The sequence below is a fragment of the Phyllopteryx taeniolatus genome, chromosome 7 (assembly GCF_024500385.1).
Source record: "Phyllopteryx taeniolatus isolate TA_2022b chromosome 7, UOR_Ptae_1.2, whole genome shotgun sequence".
Taxonomy (NCBI): domain Eukaryota; kingdom Metazoa; phylum Chordata; class Actinopteri; order Syngnathiformes; family Syngnathidae; genus Phyllopteryx; species Phyllopteryx taeniolatus.
The window spans coordinates 10,467,298-10,489,579 of NC_084508.1; the positions used below are offsets into that span (position 1 = coordinate 10,467,298).

General features: G+C 39.9%; 3 protein-coding genes and 1 non-coding gene across 6 annotated transcripts; 3 read left to right on the forward strand and 1 right to left on the reverse strand.

Annotated features, from left to right (window-relative positions):
• Positions 1–3,169: 3,169 nt before the first annotated feature.
• si:dkey-51e6.1 lies at positions 3,170–4,927 on the reverse strand. The gene is made up of 3 exons (XM_061780548.1): positions 4,712–4,927; positions 3,726–3,850; positions 3,170–3,350 (listed from the first exon to the last, which is right to left on the reverse strand). Exons 1-3 carry the CDS (start codon positions 4,851–4,853, stop codon positions 3,258–3,260), a joined length of 360 nt encoding a protein of 119 aa, XP_061636532.1. The 5' UTR covers positions 4,854–4,927; the 3' UTR covers positions 3,170–3,257.
• Positions 4,248–4,320, forward strand: trnak-cuu (transfer RNA lysine (anticodon CUU)). Its single transcript has one exon. It is a non-coding gene; the product is annotated as a tRNA-Lys (tRNA).
• A 2,087-nt stretch (positions 4,928–7,014) lies between the features above and the next one.
• On the forward strand, positions 7,015–10,693 carry sele (selectin E). The gene is made up of 9 exons (XM_061780520.1): positions 7,015–7,240; positions 7,325–7,403; positions 8,050–8,448; positions 8,542–8,646; positions 8,810–9,001; positions 9,102–9,290; positions 9,518–9,715; positions 9,805–9,937; positions 10,182–10,693. Exons 1-9 carry the CDS (start codon positions 7,238–7,240, stop codon positions 10,240–10,242), a joined length of 1,359 nt encoding a protein of 452 aa, XP_061636504.1. The 5' UTR covers positions 7,015–7,237; the 3' UTR covers positions 10,243–10,693.
• A 1,813-nt stretch (positions 10,694–12,506) lies between these two features.
• On the forward strand, positions 12,507–18,230 carry LOC133480852 (L-selectin-like). Of its 3 annotated transcripts, none has more exons than XM_061779521.1 (8): positions 12,507–12,605; positions 12,672–12,709; positions 13,643–14,038; positions 14,298–14,390; positions 15,347–15,541; positions 15,804–15,896; positions 15,978–15,999; positions 16,079–18,230. In XM_061779521.1, the coding sequence occupies exons 2-8, from the start codon at positions 12,682–12,684 to the stop codon at positions 16,122–16,124; spliced, it is 873 nt and encodes a 290-aa protein (XP_061635505.1). In that variant the 5' UTR covers positions 12,507–12,605; positions 12,672–12,681; the 3' UTR covers positions 16,125–18,230. The 3 variants fall into 3 exon arrangements, with proteins under 3 accessions (XP_061635505.1, XP_061635504.1, XP_061635506.1); XM_061779520.1 differs by having other exon boundaries at positions 12,515–12,605; positions 13,585–14,038; XM_061779522.1 differs by having other exon boundaries at positions 12,515–12,605; positions 13,585–14,038; positions 15,983–15,999.
• Positions 18,231–22,282: the final 4,052 nt, after the last annotated feature.

Here is a 22,282-nt window from a genome sequence, read left to right on the forward strand (position 1 = left end):
AGGGTGTACCCCGCCTCCTGCCCGATGACAGCTGGGATAGGCTCCAGCACGCCCGCGACCCTAGTGAGGAGAAGCGGCTCAGAAAATGGATGGATGGATGGATGTCCCAAAAACACTCAAGGAATTTGTCTCCGATAGTTGGAGCCACTCTAGTACGACAACAGACAATCAATTGACAGAGAACACTTTTGAGACATAAAGACATTGAGAAAAACAGTCACTTTGCAATAAAGGGTTGCTAGTTATCTGGTAATGCCGGTACAAATGTATTTATTTTATTTTTTTATTTTTTTGACAATTGTGCAAAATAATGCAGAGTCCTCTAGCACTTAGAGCCGTTTGAATGACTAATATAGCAATAGTCCGGTGCAATGACCATTGTGCAAAGGGATTTGTTTCCTTGTTATGGAAGGACAATATCAGTTGGTGGCGGTAAAGCACCTTTAAGCTGTTTTTCCTACCATCAATAAACTACAAAGTAGAAGAACAAGTAAGGACAATACATAAGATACAGTCCTTTATTGTGTCCGTTTTCTTTGTTTGCAGGTGTTATTACTGTGTGCAAATGTCATTACTATGTGTATTTTTGCAGTACATTATTGTTGAGTGCATTTTTTCCTTATTTAAAGGTCCCGTATTTGGGGTATTTAGACCTCAATAGAGTGACTCTCTAACATGGACTTAGTCTAAAAGTGTCAATTTCATTTCAAAACACACCTTGGTTTTGTTATATGAGTGACCACAAAAGACTCCTCTGATAGCTACTTCTGTTTGACCCAGTTTTGTATCCGCTTTGCCCATATTTGGCTAAGACTGCCGCCTTTTCTCTGATTGGTTACTTCCATGTAGAAGACCCACTTGTGAAAGCACACGTGTTTGTTATGCTGACAGTGCTGGCTTAGGAGCAGAAAGGGAAGGCGAAGATCTTCGCTACTGACGTAGGTATGCTCGAGAAATTCGAATGACCTGATTTCTGGCCTTTTGGCACAAAAACCTCTGGAACTCAGGAATGCGTGAACAAATTTATTTCATATTTCACATGTTTACTGAGGCACCATGGAGACAATATTACATCCCAAATACAAGAAAAAGTTGCTTTGGCAAAGTATGTCCCCTTTAAAAGGTTAAACAAAATGTTATTTTTAGCAGTCAGTTTTTTTTCCTTTTAATTTCTGTCATGTTTCTTTACTGATTGGCTGGGATAAATCACTGCCTCATTCTCACCGGTTTCCATTTGAAGGAACCGAAGGTTTCTGACAATGCGCAAACCTCAATTTTCTGTTATGGGCATGCCCGGATGACATTTCCTCCTGTCAGACACTAAGGCGGAGCAGATACGTTTTCCGAGAAAAGAGGGCCGAGTTTCACAGGTGAAGTCTTTTTCCTGCTTCTGCCTGTTTGAGGATAACAGAAAGGTTATCGGTTCACAGGAAACTGGCTCCGGTGTAAGGATACAACCTGGAAGGAAGACAGCCTTTTGTTTTTCTCCTTTCAAGGTCACAGGGTAATAGGCAGTGTTGCCAGCATGCTATGTTGGGCCCTCTGTTCAAGGTGAGGAGGCCGCAAATTCCTCTTCAAGGTAGATTCACGGCAAAACAATGTAGGCGATGATAAAAATGGCTCCAGTGCTGAAGCGCCAACATGCACCTTTGGGAACTCTGTCAACTCATTGTGGGAAAACACCTGGAAGTAGGATGTAGTGGTGATCCTATACTCGGAAAATTAATTACTTTAGTGGATTACACTCACTTGCCACTTTTGCCAACAAATTAATTTGTTCCAGGCTCAAACTGACACCAGTAGTACGTTAACGTTTTAACATTCTGAACTGTCACAAAGAAAGTTAACGATACTGTATATTCATTGATATTCATCTATTTTCTATAGCAGGTGAGCTAGACCCTATCAAATGGCAAACAATATAGATAGAAAAAGTCAACACACCCTTGTTCAAATGCCAGCTTTTTGCGATATAAAAAAAATGAGACCAAGATAAATCATTTCAAAATGTTCCACCTCGATGTTACCTATAACCTGTACAACTCAATTGATTAAAAAAAATATATATATTATTTTCAAGAGGGTAAATAAAAAGAAACAACTGAGATAATGCGGTTGCACAAGTGTGCACACTCTATTGTAACCAAGATGTGGCTTTGTTCAGAATTGACCAATCACATTCCAACTCATGAGAAATGGGAGTCAGGACACACCAGCCACCATTTAAAGTGCCGCTGATTAACCCCAAATAAAGTTCAGATGTTCTAGTAGGCTTTTACTGACATTTTTTTGTGCTTTTTAGCACAAGCATGAAAGTTTTGTCCTAACACCGACTACTATTTTGAACTTTTCATAATTCCTTCACCTTTGACTTATAGGACGCAGTTTAAAAAAAAAACAGGCCCAAAACATGATGATGGTGTTCTTTTGGTGATTTTCTGTGCTGTGTTTGTGGCAAAGATATCTTGTGGAATCATAGTCAAAAAGTTCAACCTCAGTTTCATTGGACCATGCCAAAATCGACCAAACACATTTCGGGAAAATGTAGAAAACCTCGTCACAGTAAAATAAAATAAACCAAAACCAAAAAATACAAAGAAAAAGAACAACACGCTTGTGGACTCATTCATTACGATGCTCTGAGAGAAAATTCTGAGTATGAATTCAGTCACTGCACATACCACTCCTGACCAAAAAAAAAACATTTTTGAGAATTGCTATTTTAATTAAACAGAGTATTTAATGTTTTCCTCAGCCTATTTTTATGCGTGCTTAAATGCACTGTTTTCCATCATTCTTGAAAACAGTGTTCCACTTTCCTGGCTTCGATTTATTTTGGCAGTATTGCCTGTTGGCGCCTGCAGTCGAGTAAGACCTTTTAAGTTCAATCTCACACAGCTCACAAATGTAAACATTTAACCGCGATAAGAGAAAGCGTCCCTTTCCCTTTAGGGTTTTCAATAAAAACTGAAACGTTTCCTCCGACTCACAGGATGTGATTCTAAATGTCTCACTCCTTCCTGTATGGACTTTACGCTTGGCACTCAGCCTCTGATTGTGATTACAGTCAATTAAAAGTAAAAGTATGAAGGAGTCATTCTATTTTTTGGGGAAGGCTTACTCATCCCTCCAACCCTTGAAAAACAATAAAACCTGCACTGACATACAATTGCATTTGATCTATTTATGACATAAAATAAACAAGTACAGAGTTTGACTCCTGGCTTTTTAATTAGCGCAAATGTAAAGAATTTAGCTTATTTCTTGTCGTCACTCCAGGTGATCTCGTAGTCGCCGAAGACGCTCTTCAACTTGTCCGCTGACACGGAATGGTCTGCTTTACCGAAACCCTGAAAACACAAAAAGAAGCTGTGTCGAGACTATCTGTACACTTACCAGCCACAATGTTAGGAACAGCTTCACATCCTAATGCAATTCAATACAACAGCTGCATCAGGAATATGCTTTTACAGCAATCATAATGCTTAGTTTCAAATGAGACTGTACTTTATACCTGTATTGCATTATTCTGAGTGCTGTTTGGCCATGCTAGTCACCTGAAATGTATGGAAATTGACTATTTGTAAAGGCGTATATTTTGATACAGCTCTTGTATTAGATCGCAATAGATGCAAATGTATTCCGGCAACACAACCATATAAATGTGACATTTAATGCATAATATTGAAATTCTGGTCTAATTTGGATTGAAAAAAATGGCTTACAGTGGACTCTCCAAATACCCTTATTTTTTTCTCTTGACTCTTGTGTTCTATCTTCCCTCCACCGAGGCACTGACACTCCATCCCCAAGGCCTCCACGGCTGGCTTAACCTTCTCAAAAATATGATCTGCAAATAATTCATAGCACGCCATGAGTGAGTAAAAAGATACCGGCTCGCAATAGCCCACTGGATACTAATGCTGATGTATTTCCACCGGTGGGTGCACTTCGCTCGTTTACGCTATAATTTGCACAAGTGCAGAGGTGTCCAACTCCATGTGATTTTATGCAGTCTTGAAAGCTTACCAGAATTTTACCTTGATTGCTGTTCAAAACTGGTCATAAAATAACCAAATGCATAAACAATTGGAAGGGAAAATAGCTCATTGGGCCCAATTTATACCTAGGGGTGTACTCACTCCTAGGTTTGTTGCCAGGGGTTTGGACATTAATAGCTTATTTTGAAACGGCAGTAAATTTAGCCACCACTCACGTTTAGGTGGTTGTTTTCCATCACCACCTAAGCCCGGCTAGCTCAGTCGGTAGAGCATGAGACTCTTAATCTCAGGGTCGTGGGTTCGAGCCCCACGTTGGGCGCGCAGTTTTGCACATTTCCCCATCGTGGGACTAATCAAGGTCATCTTTTCCAACAGCGCAGAACATGACTAGCAGACAACATGTTCAACCGGCCGTATGTTTAAACTTGCAGCTGCTTTCATACAGACTCTCCTAAACAATAACAAATGTGATTTTAATAGCATGATTAACACTGGTCAAACTGCACTCGTCTGCATCGTTTATTTCCTAAGAAGAAAAGCTGTTAATGTTTCATTTTAGGTCGTGTCATTGACATGTGTCACTGTTTACACGAAAGATAAGCAATTTGTTTTGCATTTTGCATCCAGTGCAGTGAAAACCAATGTAGACCTACAGCACAAGTCGGACACCTCTGCAATGGTGCGCAGCTGTAATATTTCCGTCGACTTACTGTGATACTCTGCACTTTTTGTACCGCGGACAATGTCTTTGCTGACATGGCCGTCTTTCACTTTCACTCGGACCAAAATGTACTTGAAGGTTCCCTCTGGATCGATCTCCACATCGGGGATTGCGGCCAGGGACTCCGACATTCTTACTGTTTATTTATATGACGTTGCGACTACAAACAAGCGTGCTCAGGAAATACAAACGCCTTATAAGGAGTCCAACATCTACTTCCGGTCTTAAAGAGACAGGAGCCGCTTTCCTCCCCCGCATAACAAGTTTAATGCTCACACTAGTGACCCCAACTGGCCGCAAGGTGGAAGTGCCACCATATTACAATACTGTACAGTAGCCTACAGTACCGCACGATAGATAGATAGATAGATAGATAGATAGATAGATAGATAGATAGATAGATAGATAGATAGATAGATAGATAGATAGATAGATGTGGCATAATTATACTATATTAATATTTGTACAATAGTGTTTTTGGAGATACGAGCCGTCGTTCGGTCATTTTTGTTGAGTTTAGTTTTGCTTTGACTTTGAGCAAAAATTCAATATACGAGCACTTGTACGGTGCCAGTGAACTCAACTCACTTCACGACAAGCATCAGTTCGACAGGTGGGAACAAACAACTCTTCAACTAACACAGGCTTCAAATTGTTCGTTGCCACTCCCAGTTGTAGTTTACTGTCAAACTAAACATCAAACAAAGAGAATTGCACGTTGCGTATTTCAAACAACCATATAGTTTTGCTTTCGATAAGTCCGATTAGCTTAATGCTATCAAACGATGTGAAACGGCATAGACGGGCTAACAAATAGTATTGGCGTTGCATTGTTATAACCCCTCAAGCAACGGATATTTGAACACATAGGGCGAAGCAATACATATAAACTGAATATATAACAATACTCACAGGCCTATAGTGTTTATCCTCTGCAAAGAACAACAAAAAATGTGGGGAAGCAGTTTAATTATTTACATTCTATTTAATTATGTCATTACTGTATGTTTTTATGAATTACAATATTATAGAGTGCAATTATTCTTATTAAAAAACCCCAAAATTTTTTGGGGGGTAGGCTGAAATGGATTAATGGGATTTCCATTAATTTTACAGGGAAAAGATTATTTGAGTATTTTCAGTTACAAGCATGGTCACAGAACAAGTTAAACTCATATTTACAATATTTGGTCATCCAGTTTATATGAAGACAACAAACAGCACAAGGCTAAAAATCAGCTGTCACGGAAGTTCCAACAAAGTCTCCCTGGGGCCAATAAAATGCTGCTGTATTATTTTTCAGGGGCAGGAGTGGAGGTCAAGAGGTGTCAACAACATGCAAAGTTTGAGGTTAGCCAGGAAGGAAATGCACTGTCACTTCTGGAAAGGCACGCAGTCAGCCAGCAGGCGCCTCGGCTCCCGCACTACTTTTCCCCTATCCCCGGGACCCTTGTTAAAATACTAGTCAAGTCTTTTAAGTGGCTGCCATTGCATTGTTTTGCCTTTCCTCTGTTGTCACTTTTTTTTTTTTCTTAAAGAGGTATTGTGCTCGTCTGTGCATTTCCCCTGACATTTGAAGCACTTGCATCCTTCCATGCATCTTACAGGAATAAATCACCATGATGACTATATGCTATGCAATGTGTTCTATACACTCATGTTTTGTATCACTTCCAAAGATAACACAGCAATGATTCTCTGTTTTGTACTTATGGTTATGCGCAAGCCATACCCTATGTGTACACTAGCAGGATTTGCCAAAATTGTTTTAAAAACAAGCTTAAATTGAGAGAAAGCTATGGTGTACAGTATGTCAAGCATTTATTACATGTTTACATTTTACATTTTACGACAGTACAACAAGGAAAATACGTATCAATCCGTGAAAAATATCAAAATAACTGTGTATTCCTTTAATTTTTTTAATTTTCTTCCTCTCATCATCAAGCTGAGCATATATGTTACCCAAATATATACGCAGAATAAAATATAATTGTATGTATTTGTATATGTAGATATTATTATGATATAGTTAGATTTTTATCATTATTATTATCAGAATCAGAATCCTGCTTATTTGCCAAATATGTCAAAAACACACAAGGAATTTTAAAACAGTTTAAAATAATAACCCCTTTTTAAAAATATTGCCTGCTTTCTCTAAAACGAAAACAGTACGCAATGCAATAATCTGCCAAAAAAAACAATCAAACATTTCTGATAATTATAACCAAAATGATACTATCAACAGGCGCTTCCGCCACAGACAATGAGACTTATTTTTTTTCTCCCCCTTTGGAAATTTTTTATCGGATATGTTGTGGATTGGGAAGTAGTGGCTGGAAGGAGGTGGGAATTTCCACCAAAAGGCTGACGCCTGCTTACCGGAAAGCTGGAGCACACGGACGAGGGGCTATAAAAGCAGGCGGCGCGCAGGTTTAAGCCACAATCATCTCACACACTCCTTGAACCAACAAGACTTAACACTTAAGACTGAAAGACTCCATCACGTAAAATGGTGAGTGTGGACATTTCAATGAGAATATAGTAGACTGCGATATATTGACTGACTTCATCCTTGACTTTTATTTTATGTTTTTAGGAATTCTGCTGTGGATTACTTCAGAGCCGTGCATCCAAGATGTCCATCTTGTGGATCAGCTTGGCATTTACCGTCTCAAGTATGTGCAATCTCGTTATCATTGCCTTTTCTATATTTATCAGTTGGGTTCTAATTCGGTGATTTTCAATCACAATGATCCAATTTCATCTAATTATCTGAAAACGATTATTTATTTACTACAAATGTTGTATTTGTGTTCATCTATCAATGCCGGTGACGTATCATGACAGGCAGAATAATTAAATGCGTTTCCACCAGATTGCAGAAGGTACAATTAAAATGTGTATCTACCTGTTGCCAAGTACATTTGAGATGCAGCGTTATTAAGATCAAGAAAGGTAGAGAAGGTCCCCTACTAAACTCTTGTTTTCCACAGAGCAAAGAGAATATAAGCGGTTGAGTATTGTTGTATGTGTTGCTGTTAAAGTGGCAGTTGTTTTAAGGTTTATAATTACTGTAACTTAGATGTTAATTTCCATTGGCCCATCTGACGTTTCGTATTATATGTTAGCATTAAACTAGTGGACTTTGGTGGGACGAAATGAATACATTGAGAAATTATGTCAGTATAAAGTATATATTTTTTAAACCTTTTTGTTTGGTAGTGTTCTGAAAAAAAGTTTCGAATGTAAAATATGTGCTTTGGCTCAATAAAGTTTGGGAAAACACTGTTCTAATATATAGTTGTGTGCCTCCATTCTCAGTCTTTTCCATGCAAGTCGATTGTTGGTCCTACTTCTACTCCAACAACACCATGGACTGGGAGCACGCCCGAGCGTGGTGCCAGGAGTACTACACCGACATGGTGGCCATCCAAAACCAGGAGGAGATCGGCCATCTCAACAGCTGGCTGCCCAAAAAGGCCACCTACTACTGGATCGGGATCCGTAAAATCAACGGCACCTGGACGTGGGTGGGCACCAACAAGTCTCTCACGGCCGAGGCCACCAACTGGGCTAAGGGGGAGCCCAACAACGGCATCAACGGCAAGATCCTCGGCGAGAGCGAGGACTGCGTGGAGATGTACATTAAGAGGAATTCGCAGCCCGGGAAATGGAACGACGAGAGGTGCAGGAAGAAGAAAACAGCTTTGTGCTACACAGGTGAGCGGCAGGAATTGCAATACGAAGAAAAAAAAAAAAAAAGTGCAGAAATGGTGAACGTTCAAACATGTAACGTACTTCTTCTTGTCCCAGCTGCTTGTCAAAAAGACTCATGCGTCCATGGAGAATGTGTGGAAACCATAAACAGCCACAGATGCCAGTGCTTTGAAGGCTTCTATGGAGACAAGTGTGAGCATGGTAAGGTTCTACTATTGTTACAAGCATGCAATGCTGTTCACGAGTAATTGACAGCTCCCCTAAAATGTGTTGTAATTGTTAATTATAATTCAAACTCATCCTAGAACATTATCTTTGCAGGCGATTACTGTATTACTAATTGTGTTTATGTGCTTCATGGCAGTGGTTCAGTGCAACAAAAGCGAGCTGACCCTCCCTCACAAGGGCAGTGTCATATGCGCTGGCAAGTATGGCGACTTTGCCTTTGACTCCCTGTGTCAGTACTCCTGCGAGGAGGGATACGAGCTCAGCAGGCCGGAACCCTTGAGGTGCACCTCCACCAAAAACTGGTCACAACTTCCTCCTACATGTCAAGGTGAATGGAAAATCCTCACATGAAAAAAAAAAACCAACCAAACTTTCATTACTGGATGCAAGAGTGCTGATTTCCTCTTCTTTTTTTGAATTCTCCGCAGCCGTCCAGTGCCCTGCTCTCCTCCACTTAGACAACGGCACAGTCAGCTGTGGAGATGATCCACACGCCAGGTTCAGCTACGGGAGCAGCTGCACTTTCACCTGCGACCTCGGCTATCGGATGGCGGGGCCGAGCGCTGTGACGTGCACGTCGGCTGCGCGGTGGAGCGAGATGATGCCGAGCTGTGAAGGTGAGAGGACACAGTATATAGATTTCAACTGCTTTTGGTAGCACTAACAGGATTATGAAACGAGTTTATGACTTGATAAACTAGAAAGCGTCATTACAGAAAAAGCTCACATTTAGCGGTACTGCTTTGTTAGAAATAGTATGCCATGACTTACACTTTGCAACTAGAGTAGCACCAGCTATTACTACCATGCTTAAATACCTTCTTCTTCACCTCCTTATCTGCAGCAATTACATGCCCCGCCCCCGAAGTGCCCAAAAGAGGCCATATGAACTGCACAACATCTCTTCTCCCATCCTGGAGCCCTTATCCTCACGATACGGTCTGCACGTTCAGTTGCGATGAAGGCCACGAGCTCCAAGGCGCAGTCAGCATGGCGTGCACACATTTTGGCGAGTGGAACGTCGTGCCTCCAACGTGCACAGGTATGAAAGTGGACCAGACGCCGCGGAAATATTCTAATAGTTTAGTTAGGGTAGCCAATCGTTAACGTTTATTTGAACTGTTTCTGCAGAGTCCACGTTTGAGTTGAGTGCCATTACAGCTGGTGCAACGATAGGAGGCGCTGTGTCCTTGTCTACGCTGTCTCTGGTCATGTGGCTCCTGAGGCGAATGAGGAGGAAGGCAACCAAGTTTGAGCTCAACAGGTAAGACGTCATATCAGATTCATCTTTATGTACTATACAGCAGTGATTATCCAATTTTATTTAATTGGTCCAAAAATTACAATTTCTTTTTTTGGGGGGCGGGGCTACAAATAATCAATTTTTTTGGGGTAGTGTTCCATGAGATATTTCTAAAAATAAAATGAATGTCAAATATTTCAAATGACTTTTTTAATTTTAGCTTATCTGTTGTCTTTTGCCTTCCCCCCCCCCCCCCCCCCCCCAGCAACTCTGACATTGAAGATCCTCCTCAGGTCTACAAAAACAGCATTGACAGCCTCATATAAGGACTGTTACATCACCTTGATACATAAACAACACCGACCATGAAATCATCTGAAAAGCTGAAGTAAAAAAAAAAAAAAAAAAAAAAAAAAAAAAGTAAAAATATGATGCTTCTGTCAATGTCGCTGACATGTATTTCCTCCCAAAGGGAGTTTTGTATTGAGCACATTGTTCGACACCTTTAGGAACATGCAGGAAGTGTGATGTTACATAACGTAGTGCACTGCCATGTCCTTAATAAGCTGTGAGTAATTTAGTGTATTTATGTAATATGTGACATTATTTATTGTAGCATTTGAAATGTTCTTTTAGACCCTGTTGATCTGTGTTCATTGTCAAAATATTGTCTATTACCGTGCTTTAATTAATTTTTACAGTTATTTTCTTTTCCATATCATGGCACTAAGTTGTATGTACTGTATTTACTAAATGCATTGCATAATAAAAGCGAAATATGAACAAAACATATGGAGTCAGCATCTTGTCAGTACAAGTGAGTACTATAATGTGTCAATTGAATTATTACTTATTGTCAAATGATGAAAACTAATCGTTTGCACAGTCAACAATACCTTATATATGAACCACACAAACTTCACAAAAGTGAACACACGCCTCACATTTTTGTACATATTTTATCAAATCCTGAAAAATTCCTGTGTACAGGAGGATTAAGGCACTTCTGGAATATAATGGTGGCCACAAAAATGATTGTCACCGGGCAGAATTTGGACATTTTTCACTGAGGGACATACTCACTTTTGGTGGTACCAGTTTAGACCAATAGCTGTGTGTTGAGTTTTTTTTGAGGGGACAGAAAATGTGCAAAGTTATGCAAGCTGTACGCTGACTACGTAACATTGTAGCAAAGTGCAATTTCTTCAGTGTCGCCCCATCAAAAGATAAGATAAAATAGCAGTATTTACAAAACCATGTTTGGCGTGTCCTAACCTTTGTTAAACAACTATCTTTTGGATCATTGTTGAACACGCACAGACACGCTGACCTTGCGGAACGTGTGTTTTTCCTCATCTCTGGCATGTCAGAGTTGGGCAGCAGCAGAGGAAGTAGTTTTCAGATTAGATATTGCATTATTATTAGCCTCACGGTGGGGGAAATTCATGTGGGCATGTCATCATTTTTATTTGTCTTCCATTAGCACTGTGGAGGAAGAATAGATGACATCCGACTGAGGGTGACACCGTACTTAATCAGCAAACTTATGTAGCTACCGACCATCCTTCAACCTTTATTAGCCACACAGGCCATGATGTCACTAACATTTCAACTCTAATTCTTGACTGCAATATTAAGAAAAGAAATTAACTGAAGTAAAACATAAAAACAATATAACACTCTAAGCTTAACTTTAAAAACAAGTGACAATACTGAAATACGGTGGTACTGACCTCATTCGCTCAGGATGTACACTGAGGTATTGCATGGCAAGTCAAACTGACTTTTACAACTGTGGAGGAATATTTTTCCAGAAAATCCAATAACCTGCTTTGTAACCTCTCAGAGTTTGAGTGTCGTGGAGGGTTTTGTGGAAAGAAAAGCTGGGTGTCATCCACATAACAGTGAAAGTGTAAGTTGAATTTACGAAAAATATTGCCAAGGGGTAGGATGTAGGTGATAAAGAGGAGGGGACCAGCGACAGAGCCCTGCGGGACACCAGAAGAAACGAGGGGACTAATGGCATTTGAATGATTTCATCTAAACAAAATGGGTGTGGCCAGACAGCACTTTTACTACTGTACTTTAATGTTGGCCATGATGGTGGTACTTGGCGAACTAAGTAATCTTTGAGGTGGTACTTTGTGTTAAAAGTTTGAGAACCACTGGGCTAAGTGGTTGCTGCTTGGTGAAGCAGCATGTGGCTCATTACCAAAGGTGATTTTGAACGCCCTGTTCCAAGTTACTTTCAACAATTGTACGCTTGTGATCACATGCCCACGCAATATGTAAATAGCAAAAATAAAACGACAACTCTTTGGTGCTTCCCAATGTTTGTACTAATAGAGAAAATATTGCCACAACATAAATACAAGTCTCATTTTCCTTTTAGGAATAAAGAGCTCTAATTTAAAAAAAAAAAAAAAAAAAGCATTTTTCTGCTATGACTCATTCCCACCCTCTTTCTTATCAGTTTACTTTAATTTGGTGACAGTCAATCATCACATGGATTCACTCGGTGCGGAAACATCCAGGTATTGTCCTGAGATCATATAAGAGCTCGACAACTCGCAACTCGACTATTGCTCGACGGGACGACTGCTGTGTAGTTTTCTTTGGCATAACAGCAACTTGTTCCAATCTTTTGTTCCTGTATACAGTATATACAGTATAGCTGTGACTATTGCAGGTAAGGGAGCACTCTCTCATTAAGCAATGATGAGTTATGATTGTTGTTAATGTTTCTGCTTTGTAGGTTGTTGAAAATGAAGTGGACACTGGTGCTGCTCCTTGGTGGGTACCCAAATGACACTTGCCAGCCACAACCGTACAATTGAATGAGATCCAATGCAAAAAGTGCTACGAACAATTTACTCTTTAAATAGTAATGTTACATTTGATGGAGGAGCACTTGTCCTCATTAGGGTCACGGGTTAGTTGGAGCCGATCCCAGCTGACTTTGGACAAGCGGCGGGGTACACCATGAACTGGTCACCGGCCAATCGCAGGCTAGTTAGCAGTTATATGGCCTGTTCTTTAACCCGGCCCATAGACAATTTACATTATCAAGAGTCCGGTAATATTTGACGTATTAATTTAGCATTTCACCCCTGAAATCGGTTAATCAATTCACTGTATCTGTTAATTTGAACTTTGTGGAAAAATAAAAAATCTTTTTAAATATTTGGTTAATCGAGCCATTGTCAATAATAAAATAAAATAAACAATTTTACATGTAGATTCAGTAATTCTGTGTTTAATTAATTCATCAGTGGTTAATTCACTAATTATTAGAATTCATATTGGAACCCTACCCTTGACTCGAAACCCTTATTTGGAACCCGAGGCCTAGCTTGAAACCCTAACACTAGTTTGAAACCCGATTTTAAAATCCTAACTTGAAATTTCTTTGCAAGTATGAAACCCAAAAGCTTGTTTGAAACCCTAAATTGAAACATTAAATTGAAACCCAAACCCTACCTCTAAACCCTAATTTGAAGCCCTCATCATGTTTTGAAAACGTAACTCTTAGAAACCATTACCCTATCTTAAAACTCAACTTGGAAACCCCAACCCACATCTCAAGCCCTAACTTTAAAATGTATTTTTTAAACCCTAATGCTTGTTATCGTTACAATAAGAGTGACCCAATTTTCATGTTTTTCTAGATACGATGATCACAATATGAGATGATGGTAACTCTTTTGCTGTCAAAATGCATATCAGGGGGCTCCCTGGCAGAGGTCAGCTTTGGATGGACGTATCGCTACTCCAACGTCACCATGACCTGGTCCGAAGCCCGGGAGTGGTGCCAGACGCACTACACAGACATGGTGGTCGTCCAGAGCCAGGACGAGAACGCCGCGCTGGTCTCGTTCTTGCCTAACAAGAACCACAGTCCGTACTACTGGCTCGGGATCACCAAAACGCACAAGGACAGGAACTGGATCTGGATCGGGAATAACAGCACGTGGGTCGGCGAGGAGTCGTGGGCGGAGAACGAGCCCAACAACAACCAGAGCTGGCCCGTTTGCGTGGAGCTCTACGTCAACGCCCGAGCCAACCGAGGGAAATGGAACGACGAGAAGTGCCAAAACGCGAAATATGCAGTGTGCTACCAAGGTCATTTAAATCAGGGATTCTTAACCATAGGGCCAGCGCCCAAGCTTGTGACGCGACAGTACAGTACAGTATATTGTGTTCCCTGGAATGGAGTTAGCCCGCTCTAGTCCTCAGTGAATCATTTTGGGCATGAAAAGTGGGGCGCAGAGGTCAAAAAGGTTATGAACCCCCTCATTTAAATGCCAATAGTTAGTTTATGGAGCCTGGAAGAAGAAGTAGAAGAGGAGCGTTTGCTGATACTGTGTTGTTTCCATGACAGCTCAATGTAATGCGACCGTATGTGGAAGAGGAAGATGCCAGGAGGCCGTCAACAACGTCACCTGTCTCTTTGAGGGAGACGCTTGTCAAACAGGTAAGAAAACTACGTTACTATCGGTCCTATAATCATGTCTTGAAACCAGAACCTTAATTTGAAACCTTAACCCTTGCTTGAAACTCAAGTTTGAAACCCTAACGCTTTTCTGAAGCCCTAACTTGAAACCCTGACGTTGGCTAGAAATCCTAACCTTGGTTTAAAAGGTTACTCTTTATCTGAAATTATAATCCAGGTTTGAAACTCTAAATTGGAACCCTAACCCTATTTTAAAACCCTAACTAGAAACTTTAACCCTTGTTTGAAACCCTAACTCAGGCTTGAAACCCTTAATTTTGAACCCTAAATTGAAACCCTAACCCTGTCTTAAAACCTGAACAAAAAAGTAACTCCTTTTTTGTTTAATGTCCTATTAAATTTTCACGTGCTGAAGTTCCCTAACCCCAAAAGCAGTGATTCTCAAATTGTGCTACTAGTACCCTTGAGGTACAGCGTGTTGGTGCTTTCTTGTGGTTTCTAGTTGTATTTAACTTTTGAGTACAAAACGTTTGCATTTCATTTTTATGGTTTCTTTTTAGCTTTTATTAAAGTCCCATTTTTATTAAGCCTTTATGTGCAATACATTTTCATTGAATCATTATTTAACTAATTTTTATTTGGTGCACACTGTGCATAACATTACAATAGCTGTTAAGTATAAACTACGAGTTAAAAGTTTTGACAGTCTTTCTCATGCTATTGAATTGAGAAGTGTCTCCAGTGCAGTTTCAATAACTGATAGCTGTTCAATTTGGATCGCTCTCATTGTCTCTGTCTTCAAAAATATGATTCATATCTTGCTCCCACTTCCTCTTTTAAATGATATCATCTCCATGCACAAATCGATGTTGTTGAAATAACACGGTAATCGTTAGCCGAGCATCTGTTTCCTCCTCTTCCTTTAAAACACTTCGATCAGCATTTGTTTTCCTTTCCTATATAACGGTACCCCTCAGTTGCCCCCGTGCCCCCAGCTGTGGAATGCCCCCCTCTGTTTCACCCCAACGGATACCTCCGCTGCGCAGAAGGAAACCACACGCTCAACTCCACGTGTCAGGTCACATGTCACCCTGGATTCCTGAGGATCGGCTCGGCAGAAGTCACCTGCGGGATGACGGCCGTTTGGAGCGGCCCGAGGCCGGCTTGTGCGAGTAAGCAAATCATTGTTACTGTGGTGACCCACACGAGGGAGACAGTCACCGGGGGGCTTGTATCTTCAAGGGAAGGGCAGGGAGTTATTGGCTTCAAAGGGAGTGGTTGGCTGTTTGATGTGAAAACACTGTATGTGGAGAGTAAAGTGACACGACTGGTTCTTGTCTTATTTACCGCATCTCCACATTACGATATTATTATTATTCCAAATGTGCGTGAATATTATTATTGGCGTAACGGTCACTATCTTTATTTCCTCAGGCTATAAATTCCTGGTTGTTGTCGTGGGCTGTGGAGCCTTCACGTTTTGCTGCAGCGGCTGCATGTGTATTAGCTGGATGAAGAGCAGGAAAAGTAAGTGTTTCCATGCATATACTGTAGAGACGCAATGGAACGTTATGACTACAGAGCTTCATAATCTCTTTGTTCTGACAGAACAGAAGCCAGCTCAAGTGAGGTCAGTCTTGATTTTTTGAAAAAAACTGTTGGGCGGAAACACAAGCACGCAATTTTGTCAAAATTTTTTTTCTGCACAGGTCGGCCGAGGAAGCGGCAAGACTGTCCAGTGAATTGAAGGAATGAAGATCAACTTGTGTTTATATAGTCAAGCATCTATAATTAGTCACATGCTTGTACAGTATTACTTCATTGAAGTTGGACTCATGATAGTGTTCACTCACTGTTTCATCCTGCGCAGGCAGTAAATTTTAGGACTCCTGAGGACATTGTGTGCTTTTCCGTTGCTTTTTTTCTTCCCACGCTCTTTTAGCGCTGTTGAATATATAGTAGAATATATAGTAGCTTTTAATTTCCAAGAGGATAATTATCTTTAGGTGGGAATGTGGGCCTAGTGGATAGCGCATCCGCCTCACAGTTCTGAGGTTGGAGGTTCAAATCTGGGCTGCTCCTGCTTCCTCTCGTGTTCCAAAATCATGCATGTTAGGCTAATTTAAGACTATATTGTGTATAGGTTTGAATGTGAGTGTCAATAGTTTTTTTGATTTTTGTCTATGTGCCCAGTGATTGGCTGGCCCCCAGTCCAGGGTGTACCCAGTTTCTTGCCCAAAGTCAGCCCTGGCTAGGCTCCAGCTCACCTGCGACCTTAATAAAGATAAGCGGTACAAAAAATATATAAAATAAAAAACAAATAAATGGATGGATATTCATCTGTAAAATGTTTTAAATTAATCATCTTTGATCTTTCCGTTAGCCTAAAATGAAACACCAACACAAAAGCCAACACGTTTGCTTCTAGCGACAATAACATTTCCCATTGAAAACTATTGAAAATGCATTTTTTTAAAAACCCACATTTATCTTAACATAAAATAAAGACATTTCTAATGATGATAGGATTTCAATTTGGACTACAGTGATTCTCTGCATTTTTGTTATTCACATTTTCCCACCCCTGTGGAATTGATCCTTTTCAAATTGCTGAAAGTTTTACTTTTTACATTTGTCCAGCAGTTGGCGCTACTTTCTTCTTATTCAAAGCCAGCAGAAATCTTTTACACATTTGACTATTTTCTGCAAAGTTCCTCTACTGCAAACATATGTTGGATAATGGTGTGTGCACGTGTGTGTGTGTGTGTGTGTCTTTCATGTCCTACTTCATAAATCCAACACCAGAATATAAACGGATTCAATAATAAAAGTATAACATCTGCAAAATATGAATAATATTTCTTCTTATTCTAAAATTAATTATATTATATATGTGTATTTTGGGCTCAAGTAGTTTAAAAGGTGTGACGGTGGATTCCCGCGCAATTAATGATGAGGGTTGTTATCAGGCTATGCATCTACAGTATTGTTATTTTCCACCAGAATGGTATCAGGCAACCAGTCTTCCTCTATCAGTGAAACCTTTGATGTGACTTCGTCCTGTTCGACGGTCAGCATGCAGTCACATCCTGTCCAGACTGCCCCGCAACTGTTATCACTTTATTTCACACGCATTTATGACTGCGCTGGACAAACAACGCTTTGACCTGTTGCTGTTTCCGTTTGACTTTGTAAGCGCCGTAACTCAAAGCAACACCTCATATATTGTACAAACAATGCTATGTTTGTCAAAGCGGAGTCAGAAGTGAAAGTGCTTTAAAGCAACATGTTACAGTTGTGATTAGCCACTCTGTGAATGTGCAGTTGTTTAGAAATGACTCCAAAAAGACTTTCCCAACTTGTGTAAATATAGAATTTTCTTTCTTGGATTGTCACCAAGTTCCTTGGACTTTCTCCATTGTTGATTAACACAAGGACTGCAGTCCTTTTCAGTGATGGCAAAAAAGGATAAAGGATGCCTGTGGGTGTTGTTATATTGTTCATTTAAATGTGTTGCTCAACTATTTGTGTTCAAATATCTGTTGCTTAGACGGTCATAACACTATAACGCCGATACTATTTGTTAGCCTGTCTTTGGTGTTTCGCATTGTTTGTTAGCATTGAGTGTCGTTTTAAATACAGACCACGTAATTCTCTTTGTTTTATGTTTAGTATATTGTACATATATTTATATACCTTTTCCTAGACCTATACATATTTAGCAATACCAATAATAAGTACAAAAATAAATACTTACCCCAGGACTACCTGAAATCAAGAGACACACCCTACAAAAATACTCTAATAATAATGCTTTGCCCAGACTGTCGGGCGTGCAAGCTTATGTGTGGCTCAGGGGAGTGACATTGAGTGAGAAGAATTTGATATGATTGGCACAAAAGTAACAAATTGTTCCGCTGCATTCATACACTTCCTGTCTGCCAGGAAATGCACATTAATGCCCAAGTGTTGAAGAGCACTGAAAGTTCAGGCTGTACACATGACTCGCACAGTTTCGGGTCAGAAGAGCAGCAAGATGTGTCTCGGCATGCGTGACAATGTGAGCGAATGCATCATCATTATTCGCGCGGGATAGGGACAGAACAAAAAAAAAAAAAAAAGAAACACAGTCGACAGCCCTGCTAAAATGTTTTAGGATTGTCTACATTAATAGTTTAAACTAAAAATATACCTATAACTAACAGTTTATCATTCATCATATAATTCATCTTGCAACTTTACCCTTTAAAATAAATGACTTACAGATGATTTGATACAGAAAAAATGCACGCTAAGGCAAAGACTCCCCGTAACAACCCAGGCCAAACACATACTTCGCGTTTCAGACAGGCCTTTGGTCCCATCTTGTGGCATTTTAGGGCGTGTAAAAAAAAAAAAAGCATACAAACCATGAATAGGGGAGTTTTTGATTCCCAAAAAAACATGAACAGGCGAATTTGTGAATAGTGAACCATGAATGTGTATTTGGAGCATGAATTGAATCATACATTTCTTTCATGGGAAGCATGATAATTGTTGTCATAATTGTTAGAAAGTCTGCCTGACAGTCGAGAGGTTCTGTGTTCAAATCTTGGCCCAATCCTTCCTGTATGGAGTTTGAAAGTTCTCCCCATGCTTGGGTGGGTTTTCTCCGTTTACTCTGGCTTCTGTAACGTGCAGTGATGTTCAAGACAGGTAACATCAGAGCCAGATTTATACATATATGAGCCTAACATAATGGCATAATTGGCATTCAATTAGTAACCTTACATGAAAAACTGGTATTTTCTTACCTGATACATACATTTCTATTAGTGGTTATTATGGATATTAATATGTGGTCAGAAGCTCGTGGTTACATAAAGCATGTTCGATTGAAAGCACACTTACGCCCTCTACTGGCAAACATTCCAAAACATTCAGTAGCTGAGGCCAAATGACAATAACACAACGCTTACTATGACTTTCAGCTGCTGTCCTTCCCATCTAGTCGATGGAACTGTAGAATTCTTCTGGTAGGTTTTGGGCTTCATGGGCCTGCTGGAATTAGAAGTACAGTTTATTGTAGGATTTATTTCTTTACATTTTGCTGTAAAAATTATGACAATCTGCACAATCTAATGAGCTCCAATATAAGCGCTTGTAAAACGTTTTCCACTCATTCTGTAGGTCTTTTTTTGTTTGTTTGTTTAAGTGGGGACCAGGGTTCTCAAACTTGGGTCCTGGGACCCTGAGGGATCCGCAAGCCATAGCTTGAGGATCCACAAAGTAATCAGCTGGAAACTATTTTCATTTAAAAAAAAAAAAAATAAAAATGAATACCTACATAATAAACTAATTACTCCTCTCAAGCTTAGCTTTTGGGACAATTAAAAGCGCTGAAATGATTGTGACACACTGTATTACATGAATCTGACACCTCTACGTAAATAAGTATTTTTTTTTCTCGAACAAAATATGTATTATTACAGGAATAAAAAGTCCTATTTTTTTCAAGAACATTTCTTTGAGAGTGTAGTCCTATTTTTACAACCTTTTTTTTTTTTGGGGAGCCTTCCTCAATTTGTTACCCCTGGCCCAACATTTTGGGAACATCATATTCAAAATAAGAATTTATTTGCAAAAACAAAAAATCACATTAATCAGATTGAACATTCAATATCTTGTCCTTGTAGTGTATTTAATTGAATATAGGTTGAAAAGGATTTGCAATTTATTGTATTCACTTTTTATTTATGTTTTACACAACGTCCCAACTTCATTGGAATTTGGGTTAAAAATTGCCTATATTAATAGTTTAAACCATAAATATACCACAAACTATAATCCCAGAACACTTAAATATAAACACAAACAAACAAACAAAAAAAAAGGACTGTAAGTAGCAGAGCGAAGAAGTGAAGATTCTCTGCAACAACTCGGGAAAAATTTAGCTCCTCCCTTAGATATAACATATTATTCTCAGTTGAGAAGTGTCAACATACTTCCTTGACACCAATTAATACTTTCCTATTAGCCAGGTCTTGCACCATCTTGTGGCATTTTAGGGCTTTACAAAAGAGCACAAAAAATGCAAATAGGTGAGTTTTTCAGTGAACAGCGTCTCCAGAAAAGAATGCAGATCGCTAAAATTGGTGAATAGCGGACTGCGAATAGGCGGGGGTTCACTCTATGATGTATGCCAGTAATTCCCCAAGAAAATACCACCAAATGCTGAAAGCAGATCTTCAATAAAGTGTATTCATCTGTGTTGGCGCTACAACAGCATGAAGCCAATTATAGCACTTAAAAGACAGAAGAAGCGTGTGTGTGTGTGTGTGAGTGTGTGTGTGTGTGTGTGTGTGTGTGTGGCCTGCTTCTTGGCACGGACGCTGCAATAAATAACCAGACTGCTGACAGGAAACTGTCCAGCTACCTTGAGCATAATAATGAGGTTATCACCGCCCGCTGTGACCGTATGATCGCGGCTCAAGTGTTGTTCCTAAGTCCCTCGCCATCGCTGCTGGCAACCGTGCCTGCCTGAGTGTGTGTGTGCCAACTGTGTACACAGGAAGGGAGGTGACCACCTTGGCTCTCCTCCCTCATTTTTGAGTTTGGCGCCTCTCCAGTCATCTAGTTCTCAAAGTGAGGTCGAGGGATCCCCTTGGGTCCGCGAGCCGTAGCTTGAGGGTTCGCAATATAATTTACATTAATCATTATTTGGTAGGATTTTTAAAAGGGCACACAGTAAAGCCCTGCATATTCGCAGTTCAAGATTATTTGTGGATTTTCTTTTGTGGAACCTATACTTTGTTATTTGCAAAAAAAAATAAATACATTTTGTCATAGCATCACAACATTATTTTTTCTAAAAATATGTGAGTTTCTTGAAACAATACAACTTTTCTTCTTGAAAATGGGCAACTTTTTACATTCTATGGCATTTAGTGGTACATATAGTCGTAAAGTGGCGCCTTGAGGATTCGAGTGATCTGATTTATGAGTGTTTTTGAGATAGGTGCCGTCATTCAGCCAATTTTTTGCTTTTACTTGTGTGCTAAAATGTAAGATGCGAGTGCTGTATGATGGCAATGAATTCAACTCAACTCAATTCACAACCGGTAGCAGTTTGGCAGAGAGTCAACAGTTCTTCTTCTTCTCCAAAAGAAAAAAGAGGCTTCAAGCAGTTTAGTGCCACTCCCAGTTGAAGTTTATTGTCAAACTAAACATAAAACAAAGATAATTACATCTTGTGTATTTACCCAAACCACATAGCACATTGCTTTGGGAAAGTGCGCTTCGCTTAATGCTAACAAACAATTCAAAACGCCATAACCGGGTTAACGAATAGCATTGCTGTCATGGCATATAACACTTTAAGCAAGGGATATTTGAACACAAACAGTGGAGCAACACATAGAGAGATGATACTCACGGGTATATACGGTATTCTTATTCTTAGTTTTTTTTTTGAGGAGGCTGGAACGGACTAATGGCATTTCCATTCATTTCAAATAGGAAAGATGATTTGAGATAAGAGTATTTAGGTTTTAGAGTGCAGTTACAGAACCAATTAAACTCTTATCTCAAGGTACCACTGTAGTTATATTTAATTGTGGTTTGCATTCTGAGGTGGTCCTTGGAAAAAAATACTTCCCCTTTCAGGGGTCCCTAGACCATAAGGTTAGAGAACTCCCTGATCTAATTCAAAAGATAAAGAATCATCATTATACTTGAGTTGCAGACACCGGGTGTGCAGGCAGACACAAAAGAAGAGCCCCACCGCACACTCTGCTGCACACTTGTTTGGCTCCCTTGGCAGAAGCACAGTGCACTGACAGACACTTAGATTGTTCCTGACCATTGACTTGCGCTCTCTGCACGGCGAGGTCTCGTTTCATAGCGGGAGAAACATGAGACGGGTTCCAGGACAG